The 11,465-nt window shown below is 39.8% G+C and overlaps 1 protein-coding gene across 1 annotated transcript; it reads right to left on the reverse strand.

The window, feature by feature from the left end:
- Window positions 1-25: 25 nt before the first annotated feature.
- lcat (lecithin-cholesterol acyltransferase) lies at window positions 26-11,198 on the reverse strand. Its single transcript, XM_073471365.1, has 7 exons — window positions 10,802-11,198; window positions 6,552-6,708; window positions 5,655-5,770; window positions 5,320-5,415; window positions 3,521-3,745; window positions 3,173-3,368; window positions 26-933 (listed from the first exon to the last, which is right to left on the reverse strand). The coding sequence occupies exons 1-7, from the start codon at window positions 10,950-10,952 to the stop codon at window positions 570-572; spliced, it is 1,305 nt and encodes a 434-aa protein (XP_073327466.1). The 5' UTR covers window positions 10,953-11,198; the 3' UTR covers window positions 26-569.
- Window positions 11,199-11,465: the final 267 nt, after the last annotated feature.

The following is an 11,465-nucleotide window of genomic DNA, read 5'->3' on the forward strand; positions in this document are numbered from 1 at the left end:
AAACTCATCATTTGACACACGTGGCTTTTGTGACAATAGATGCTTTATTATGAGTGGAAACATTCAAATACATCTGGCATTTTTCAATGACACTATACAATATCCCATTTATTATTATGATCATTAGTTTAATGTGTGCGTACAAGCTATCTGATCTAACAATCATTTTCTCCAAAAGATTTTATACAGATCTGAAAAGATCTTAAAATATAAAATAAAAAATAAAATAGGATTCTATTCATCAACGCCAAATATAAGGAGATACAATAAAATACACATCTTGGAAATAGAAATGAACAGATCAGAGTCAAACCCATTCTACAAGTCATCAGCCTTTAGTTGAGATAAGGGGGTCATAGTTATGGGCTGGGGGGGTCACTGTCAGATTACTTGCTAATCCAGATTAGTTTGGAACTTTTGCATTTACTTGGGGTAAAACAGGGAGCTAATAAATGTTAGAGCTGTGTGGAATGTGGTTCTTTTTTTTTGGATACTTGAAGAGACAAAACATCAACTGAGTAAAAATCCAGCACACCATGTGTTTTTGTAACTCTAAATGTGGTTGTCTGCTATTCACTTCCAGATCGGACATCGACCTCTTTGGGTGTGTCTGATCTGCCCTCCATGACATCCTGGATCAGGCTGAGCACCTTTTCATGAAACACTATATCCAGGTGGGCCAGCCCTCGGAACTCTGTAACGTGGATGGGCTTCTCCTGCTGCCCTGCCCAACGTTTGCAAAGACTCATGCTATTGCTGTCCACCGTGTCGTCTCCATCAGCATAAACAAAGTCCACTGGGTCCACGTTTGGAAACTCGTCATCATAAATGTATGTTACCGGAGTTGGAATCCCCACTCCATACATACACCACACCTCTACACCAGGCGGATGGAGATCCCCCGTGAGGTTCTTGCTGTCCTCCCACATATGCCTAGAGTCAACAAGAGGATAAAAGGGGTTGTAAAATGGAGTGGAACAATTACCAAAACATTAAAGCAGTGTCATCAGTATTTTAATATTAATAATGGATCAAAGAGGTGAGCCATTATGAACCCTGCAGTCAATCATTTAAAGCACAGTTTTGGTTTGCCAGCCTGCAGCTTCACAGTTTTGGTTCACTCTGGTTTGCTCTACTTGTGTTGTGTTTTGGTGAAAAAAGAGAGTAAAATGTGACTGTAAGCTACCTGCTCAGCACCAGAAGGCAGACAGACACATTGAGTATCAAGCTGGTGAACACAGTGGAGCATTTGACAGCTAAAGAGCCAGATACTTCCCGCAGACATATGGAGCTAAAGAGAGGAGTTAATATCTGACTTATTTTTGATGGGAGGCTGAAATCACAACTCCAAAATAAATTTTGTATAAAATACAAAATAAATAAAGTGTAAATACAAAATGATCTACCAACATGTTCCATATGTCAACTTTAATGGAAATAACAAGATGTTGAAGCTGCTGTAAGTGATATATTTTTATTAAAATAAGTGTTAAATAGCTCCATATTCCAACAGTGCACATGTCTCTCTTCCCCCCGCCGCTCATGCAGTAAAGGAGAGAAGACATTTTCTGGTTATCCCTGTCCGCTTTATCCAATCATGACAGAGAACTCCATAAAGAGGTGGTCCTGTCTGCTCGTGAACATGCAGAGAGCAGGATCTTCCTGTTTGCTGCTGTGTCTGGAGTTTACCGCTGCAAATTCATGTGGGGACGTAGAGAGGAGGGAGGCCATTTATAAGAGCAAAACAGACAGGGAGTTTGCGACAACGAAGGCAATGCTTTCAGCAGCTTTAAGGTTGTGTTAACAGCTTGTTTATGCTGCCCCCAAGTGGCTGAAATAATGAAGGTTTAATGTCACTACTGTAGAATTTGAACTCGTCTGATTTAGGAAAATCCCACTGTTAGCATCAAATGAGACACCTTAGTGACACCTCATTTTTTTCTACAGACAAAAATGTAAGCCATAAGAATGGCCTAACCCTAACCCTATTTCAAGACGCTCTGAATGCATGAAAAATTTGTATCATTAAAGTAATAATCCTGAAGATTTTCATGTAAATAAATATCTGTTAAGTCACTATCTATCGCCGAATGAAGTAACACAATGATTATTGAGCCTATTGCCCACTGAGACATAACAGTTCTGTTGGTCCTGGTCTCTGCTAGCGTTGGGAGTAAACGATTAACGTTGCTGTTAACGGTCATGGCCGAACAAACAAAGAAAAGACAGATAACACCGGACGATGAAACCCTAACCCTAACCAACAAAAGGTGCAAATCGCTTCATGTGATGTTGTTATGGAGGCATCGCAAAGCTGCCAACTGCCAACTGACTGACATCACACAGGCGACACTGGATCTCTGGGAAGCAGTGAGGTCCAAAAACACACCTGCAATTGCCTCTTCCAGAAATCTTTGAGAGTGCCACTTTAAGGGCCATTCCTCATAATAATGTGTCTACACAGATACAACCACTGAAACACAGTCCTGTATTTGATGTAGAGACTGCAAACTTATCTGCCAAAGCAGTCATTTACATACTTACCAGGTCTCATGTGTCCTAAGAGGTAAAACTGATCATAGATTACCACTGCCTAGTCTGGGCAGTATGGCCTTCAAATAATATCATGATATTTTTAGGCTATATCACAATACACTTTGTTTATCTCAATATTTTGAAATCTTCTCAAAAGCTTTTCCTAAATGTTAGGACTGGGCAACAAAATCAAATATCACAGTATTTTTTTCAAGATTGACCCTACTTCAATATGGATATTCCATCAATATTGTAGGGATGACTATTGGAACTTATCAAATGCTAACACAATGAGATTTATGTGATTAATGTGGTTATAATGACTAAGTTGGTAAAGGCAAGTATTAGAACAAGTTGAACATTCTGGTTCGGAAAGTTCAGCAAATGACATCACTGTACTGTAATACAGCCTTTAAAGCCAGGAAAAGACTACATGTATGTCATATCACCATATAATGATGTCCAAAATTTAAGACAATATATAGTCTCATATCACAATTACGATATATTGTATATGTTGCCCAGCCCTACTACTGCCACTACATAGCCACTATCAGAGCTAGTTAGATTGATTCATGAACACAGAAAATAGTACATCTAAAACTGAGGGAGTAATAACATCAAAGCCGTTAGTTACCAGCCATCCTCAAAACTGATGTCTTCGAAGAGGCGCTGGTAGTCCTGGTTTGTGTAGTTAAAGGATGGCGTGGAGATAAAGACGTGGTCCTTCGACCAGGCTGCCTCAGAGGGCAGCATCCAGGGATTGGTTGTGGTCATCCTCTGCTCCTCGCGGATCTTGATGCTGGAAATCATGGGGATGCCGTCATTTTCACCTGCAATGAATAGCAGGTCAAAAATATGTTGAAATACTGGATCAAATCAGGTGGAACAGATTTATAGCAATACTTTTTTGCTGTATTGAGGATGTCAGGTGCAGATTAATTTCTTCTTGTACTGTATTCTTTTCTAAGTACTTTGCCATTACCTGAGGACAGGACTCTAAGTGTTTTAACAGCACCCCCCCATGGTGCTCCCAGGGAAATGAAGCCCCTGATGTACTTGTCCTTCCAGGCCTGAGGCTGGTGGTTGAGGAAGTAGAGGACGTAGTGGCAGCCCATGCTGTGTCCCAGCAGGTAAACAGGATTTTGGTACTGGTTGTACATCTCCTCAACCAGGTCCTTCAGCTTGGTGAAATACTCTGCATTCTCATCTGTGGGAGGGGAGATGACAGGAGGGCTTCAGGCTGATGGCAAGAACTTTGAGATAACTGTACGTTGTAGTGTGTGTAATGATACCAGTGAAAGCAGTGTCTTTCTTTAAAGCTGTATTAATTTTTTTTGGCCACATTTGGTCTAAGGAACTCCAAAACAAATGGACAAATCATGAATGTATTATTTAGACCTGGATATGCCATCACGCTCAGTCTTGCTTCCAATCTTGCTCAGTGGCCACTCACTATTTCAGCTAAATATTCCCCTGGGCCCCAAAAAGCTTTTTCTCCACAGAGCACCATCATAAAGGAGACATCTGCGTGTTGACAGGACGCCAACTGCAATCAAGGTCAATTATGTCTCTTTCCATCATGAATATTTAATCCATGGAGGTTTTAAATGATATCACTTTCCTTGAGCTAAGAAAAGCAATTCAAAAGCATGTGACATCATCACAATGTAAAGTCTATGGAATGAGCGAATTTGTGGGTCGGGCCAGAAGGAGAAACATTACTCTGCATATATAGTGGGCCGCAATTCAGCTATTATAAGGTAAAAAGTTACATAATGTTGCTTTAAGTAACAGGGGCAATATGTAAGAATTGGTGTCTTGTTGAATTCATACTCAAAACAAATAGGGGGAAATACTTCTCCAGAATGACAGCTAACTGCTACTAACTGAAGCTACCATTAGCTAGTTAGCCCAGTGAGCTGTGCAGCTAGCGGTCCAGACTGGGAGGTCAGAGCAACTAGGAAGTGGAAGTGGCACTTTGGAACAAGATGGGCCAGGTCTCGCTGGTTGGCATGCTAACTTCAGTATATATCTCTGCAACACAATACATAGATGTCATCATGTCGCAACCGTTATTATTTCACATTCTGTCAATAATTTGAGTAAATTTTTGAATGTTTTTAACTGGAAGTCTTATATATTGCACCTTTAAGGGGCAGTTTTAATGTCAGGGTACTTTGGTTAAGGGTCACTGTAGCTGATAATAATTATAAATAATTATTGAGGTCATCGTACTGTGAAAATCTCACACCATTGCAACCCTACCTGACATATTACCACTTTTTAAAGTTGTGACTGTATGGCTAACATTCAACACTGTAACATTTGTAATTATTTAAAGTTGTGTTTCTGGTCATCTGAGAGCCTGAATGTCTAATATTCACTTTCCTCTCAGCTCACTGTTTTAGTTTTACAGCCCACAACTTCCCTGTTTTGGTTCTGTCTCACTGCTGTCGTCAGGGATCAGCCTCACTTCCAGTCGCAACAGTGGAAGCCACTGTTCACAACTGTTCTAGCACCAAAAGGAAGCAGGGAAAGAGAGCCCAAACACTACACAACAAACTACACAGGACCTCATATGTAATAAGGTAAAGCTGAGTTGGGGCTGCAGGTTTATCTTTCCTGGTGTACTTTTTTTTACGTCCAAGCCAACACATGCAAAATGCCAAACCTTTCCATTTACATATTCTACATTTATTAGACAAAGTTATGACAAAGTACTACTTATATGGTACAATGTGAGTGAGTATGTGAGGTTGCATGTGTAGTTTTGCTACTCACTAGGTGTTAATCTCCAGTCATACGGTGCTCCTCGGACTGTCTCATTTCGGACGTAGCCCATATTTACCAAATGTTGCACCATAGTGTGAAAATAACCTGAAAAACAAAGGCAGCAGACTAAATCAATACCAGGTGTCAGAGTCTAAAGCAACATCACCTGGTGCGAAGCATCTGAGCTACAAAGTGCATTTCATGAAGATATCCAGTCTAGGAATAATGCACAGACCTGTCATTGTTCACAGGAAACCTTTTGACGTTTCTGTATTATTAGAAAAATAAATGCATAGAACAATTACAGAATCCACAGATCCACAGAAGTACAGTATTCATCTCACCAGCCAGTTTGTTATTGTCAAGAAACTCAATGGGATATGTCTGTCCAAATCCTGGCACCCGCACCTGCACCCCTGGTGAGTTGGATGACCGCCGAGTCGTCCTGTTGTAAACAAGTCTGGGGCACACACATAGACATTCATGTCAGTTTAGTTGGGCAAAAACAGTCTCTAATGTGATGACAATAATATCTGAAAAAGAACAAAAATACTGTGGTTCCCCCAGTATAATTGTTCTGTCTGGTTAGACCAGACTGGAAGATTTAAAGGAGACCTATTATGCTTTTTCTTTTTCCTTTTTTCATCCTGTTATATAGGTTCTTTTGCACAGTATGAGAAAACTTGCGTTTTTGAGCATTAAAGCATGTAAACCTATTCTAGTAGTAACCCAATTTAAAATTTTGAACCTGAAAATGAGTACAATATATCTCCTTTAAAGCAGCAGAGTACAAAATCCTAGATCCATCATAATGTCCAGTAATAAAGAGATCTTAAACAGGTGGAGACAATGTAAACATGACTTTAATCAGGAAACATGGTATATATTAAAAAAAAGCAAAGATGTATTTCAAAGAGAAAATGTTGTCAACCATCCTGTTGTCTGTTTTCAAATTTTTCATTTAAGAAATATGGGGTTCAGTTACCATCATTTTAACATGTATTTTTAAATGAAAAAATGTAAAATTTGTGGTAATGAGGTTGGCTAAGAAAGCGTTCCAGAGAATTGAGTGATCATTTATTACTTGTGCTTTCTGAACAGTCAAACCCGATCAGGTCAATTTTGACAAGGAGGAAAAAAGTTGCATGGTCGACGGGAAGACAACAGGAAGGTTAAGCAGCTTGGAAGTCAAACATAATGCAGAAAGAGGACAGAAGACATTAAAAGTCAGGCAGTGTTACCTCATGTTATCAATCCAGCAGTCTATACCTATAGGCATGAACATGTTGAGGTCGATCCACAGGGGGAACCACTTCTCAGTTTTCTTGTAGCACATCCAGTGGACCAGTGTTGGCTTGTCTATTTTAGCTTCCAGGCGGTTTCCCAAGTTCCCTGGGACTGAACACACAAACACACACATATCAGTGAATCACACTGCAAGGTGAGCACTAAAATACTGTGGGTCAGTCTCTCCCAACTTTTGGATCAAGATGAATCTGAGGGGTCACAAGACACTTAATCACTAAAGAGGAAGTTAAAGACATCGTTTTAAATAATTCAAATTCCTTTTTGGGCATTTCTCTAATGTTTGTTTTGTTTGTAAAATATAGTTTTTTCACTCTACAGGCCTCTAACAACTGTTGAGTTTGATCTTTATTGAACCTTTACAAGCTGTGACAAGGGACTGCATGTTGACTTTGCTTCAAAAGATTGGGAAACACTGCTATCCACATGTCATCTGATGAATGTTGATGACATCTGGACATCTGATGAATGCAAGTTGCCCGGTTGCTTCTTCAAATCAAGTATCACCTATAACAAAAATACATTAATCAGCATTGGAAAAAAAAACTGCATTTTGGGTGATTAGCAGATGAGTCATGCTAATCCAAATTGGATTTAAGGCTGCTCCTGGCTAACGTCTGGTTGCAGGAAAATAAAATGGACAAATGGGACTCAGGCCATCGGGAATTCAGAGACTGATGTGCCTACATCTTTACAGAGACATGTGTCCACCACAACATCCCGGATCAAGAGTGCCACACTCTACAGGCGGACCGTGTTCATAGCCAACAGAGCAGAGTACAGCATGACGAGGAGGTGTGGACTCTGTGTTTACAGTATTGATGCTTGGTGTTCACATGCAGTCAAACTTGATGGATATTGTTTCTCTGATGTCAAACTTTAATGTAAAGCTGCTGACCATATTATCATCCACATCTTGTTGCTGCTGTTTACATTCACCACAACGCAAATTCAAACAATACACAACATATAATCATACATGTATATAAATGAGTGTACTAGCATTAGTAGCATTAAGGAGTTACAAACTTTAATTTATCCAACTTTGTGTTGTACAATAACAAATAAATTACCTTGAACCTGAATGCTCCACTTTGTTCACCAGCTAGCTGCTAACTTTGTCTGTTATGAGCATCACACTACACATAGGTATTTAATGTATTGGTAATATACATATATTGGTCAGTGCAATTAATCAATATTATATTTAGTATGATCTTAAATGCACCTTTTTGTAAAAGAGTGAAACTGTTACAGATTGTTGGGAAGAATTAGAGTTGAAACTCATACAGAGTATGTACAATCTTATCTGGCCCTTGTAAAACTCCTGAATCTGAAGAATCTGGCCAATCCTAACCATGCTATCTGTCAAAAAGTGCCAGACGTGTGTGAAAGTGTATCACTTTTTTAGTAGCCAAAACACTGTTTTTCATATCTTGCAGAATGAGTGACACAGTGGACCTAGAGATAAGTGAAGAGTGCTGTAAAATGTTTCTGACTAAACAGCAGGTTTCATAAATACTTTGTCAGGTATTTGCAGGTGATGATCTGATTTCAAAACTCTAGACTTTCTTAAACTTTACTTTTTTGCCCTTGAACAAAATGTACTGTGTGTTGTCTTTGTCATCATGTCATTTTGTCATAATAACCATTATAGACAAGGAACCTATATACTTCATTGGGTATTGTCCACGTGGCGCTCTTCTGAAGTACACTGTGTGTATCCAGATCTGGACAACGACCTTTCGACTGCAAACAATGAGTCGTAAGTGGTGGGAACAGAAAATGCCCTGCAGTGTAATCTTCTACAAACTCTGATTCTTAATTAGGGCAGTGAACACAAAACCTACGTTCTTTGGCTAATATTATACTTTGCATATAGAAGTCAGTGTCAAACAAACAAAGTTGCATGATGACTGCAAAGGAGGAGCCACAAATGTAGACATCAAGTTGGCCCAAAAACCTTTAAGAACACTTCTATACTAAATGTTTCAAGCAGATGAAGAAGGGTGTGCAGATGTTTTTGCTGCACTATATCACATTCAACAGGCCATTATTCACTCTATTACTGTCTTTCTATGTACTGTAACAGACACATTATGATTGGGTGACGATTTTATATTATTGTTGTCAGGAAAATGGAATGTCTAACTTTGATACAATACCTTAAAAAATATTGATACCCAATACTCGAACATCAAGGACTTTTCAATTTTTATTAAGCGGTCAATAGAACAAGGCTTGTGTACTGTCTGTTAAGTACAACAAAGTAAAGTAAAGTAAAGTTCCTTTACTTCTGACTATAGTCATCAGAGTGGGAGGAGGCAGGTGGGCATTGTAGTGGTGTGAGTCAAATCACTGTCAGAGACAAGTGAGTGAGAAAGCGCAGGTCATGCAGGTGTATGGATACTGCAGAAAATGAGTACTGAAACAGTTTGAAATATTCAGAATCCATATGTATCGATACCTTGTTATTTTTGACAACACTTTTTATGTTATATAGTCATTTAAAGACCAGCAATTGACAAACAGTTAATAGCTCTGCATAGTCTGTACCTGCAGTAATTAAACTATGGCAATATCTATCTATCTATCTATCTATCTATCTATCTATCTATCTATCTATCTATCTATCTATTTGTCTGTCTGTCTGTCTGTCTGTCTGTCTGTCTGTCTATCTATCTATCTATCTGTCTGTCTGTCTGTCTGTTTGTCTATCTATCTATCTATCTATCTATCTATCTATCTATCTATCTATCTATCTAAATAGCCTACCTAAAGCAGACTGAGATATGTAATATATAATAATAATATATTCATCTAATATGAAACTTCAAGAAACACTCAAATGTCCATCTGATTAAACACATTAGAATCAAATACGGACAGAAAACCAGTGGCACAGAATGTATTTTCAATGTATTGTGTTGCAGGGATATCTACTGAAGTTAGCATGCTAACCTGCAAGCCCTGTCCCGACCCAGTCAAAAGCTTGCGTAAATACCAAGACTCCAATGATATGAGTTGAAGGGCCGAGGAGAGGAAAATTGGCAAAGGGCCAAATTCATGGTCCATCCAAGAGAAAGTAAAACCCCTACAACTGAAGTGTGGAGGGCCAGTGAGGAGCATGACCACCAGATCACGTTTTGGCCCTTCAGCCTAAAACGCCTTAGTATGACCTAGATAAGCTGGAAACAAACAGTAGAAAGCAGGGTCAAATGTACAGAGTACATTGTACAACCTCACTGTCAGCCTCGGCATCAATACACAGTCAGTTAGTAAGTCAGTTAGTAAGACAGTTAGTAAGTCAGATAGATAGATTTTGTTTTGCTTCTGTGTTTTGGATTTTAAGTAATTTGCTTTGTTAAATGTTCGCAAGTATGTGTCTTATGACCCCCCCCATCAATGAATTCATCGTTGAATCAATCAACCTGTACTTTGAGCTTTATGAAGGTTGTTTGTAAGAAAAGTTGATTTATGAGTCTCATCCCCAACTCGTCAAATACGCTTTGACCATATCCAGAAGGTATCAAACCACTCGTAAGGGCACCAGAATATAGTATAGGACATCTGCTCTGTTAAAATAAAATGTATGGGGGGAACCTCAGATTGTCCCACCCACATCAGTGCCTCCTATGCCCATGCTAAAGGCCCTTATCATATTAGTTAGCGTTGCCAATTTCCAAACATTTCCAAACACACCTTCAATTAAATTAGTATAAACCTGAGGACATAATGGTGCTTTCAGGGCCCCTGTGGTGCTTTCCCCAGTTGGTAATCAAGCCTGATACTAAGTTGGAGAAGAAATTCAAACTCAGAATTTGTACATTTACAATATTAATGAGGTAATAATACACTCAATAATACAATAATAACACAGAAACATTTTTTTTTCCATAAGTGAATAAACAAGCTGTAATAAAATAAGGTCCCAGAAAACTGTTTGATGGTAGAAAGGTGGCAGGGTCCGCCACATATAAACAAAGTAAAACAGTATAAATTGTGTTGTCCTTTATGGTCAGTTTGTTCATTCAGTCATGAAAACAAAGAGAGTTTGTTTAGGCAGAAAAACAGTCAATGAAGATCGTTCTCTTCTCATTAAAATGTCTTCCACAGAACTACACAGTGCTCCTTTAAAGGTGGGTTTCAGCACATATAAAAATGTCTGCAGTGACACAACACTTACCTATAATGAGAGGCGGAGTGCTGTTGCTCGATGCTCTGGCTTTGGCGTTTGGCGGGAAGACAACATTTATTATCCAGAAACCCGAAGAGTGATGAAGCCCCAGCAGAAAAACAACCAGCAGCACCGAGCAGAGGTGTCCTGCGGACCCCATGTTTCTTCCAGGTCGCTGTGGTGCCGGACAGTGCGCTGTGTCGGTGTGTGTGCTGCTGGAGGCGGAGGGACGGAGAGGGGAGAGGCGGGCCGGCCACAGACCGTGAGGTCAGACCAGTGGGGACATGACAGTGTTACCTGACCTCCTGCAAAACTTCACTAACGGCCGACTCGGTGGCGGGAACGACTGCTTAGCGTGTCTTAATCTCTGACACACCTGCTTACAGTCACCAATAATCACACTGCCAGCGGCCCACGCGCACGCTCACGCGGACACAGGGATGCAGCACTTGAGCAAACACAACGTGTAGGCTTCAGGTGACCCATTGCCCCATTGATTCCTCCAGATCAGAGTGTGGGCTATTTGTTTACACAGCGGAGTGCAAATGGTTGACAAAGAGCGCTGACATGGACATGACTGTCTGCAACCTAAAAAGCTCGTTTCTAGAATAAAAAACACACGTTTAGTAGGCTGCATTTAAAGAGGTTAGCCTATAATTAATGTTTTATCTTT

Source organism: Pagrus major, chromosome 8, assembly GCF_040436345.1.
Source record: "Pagrus major chromosome 8, Pma_NU_1.0".
In the NCBI taxonomy this organism is placed as follows: Eukaryota; Metazoa; Chordata; class Actinopteri; order Spariformes; family Sparidae; genus Pagrus; species Pagrus major.

Excerpts from the sequence above, each read along its gene's own strand:
- lcat (XM_073471365.1), bottom strand. The coding sequence starts at position 10,952 with ATGGGGTCCGCAGGACACCTCTGCTCGGTGCTGCTGGTTGTTTTTCTG. Across the intron at positions 5,771-6,551 it reads TGCTGGATTGATAACATGAG|ACTTGTTTACAACAGGACGA; the intron begins GTAACACTGCCT and ends TGTGTGCCCCAG. Across the intron at positions 5,416-5,654 it reads TGACAATAACAAACTGGCTG|GTTATTTTCACACTATGGTG; the intron begins GTGAGATGAATA and ends TTTGTTTTTCAG.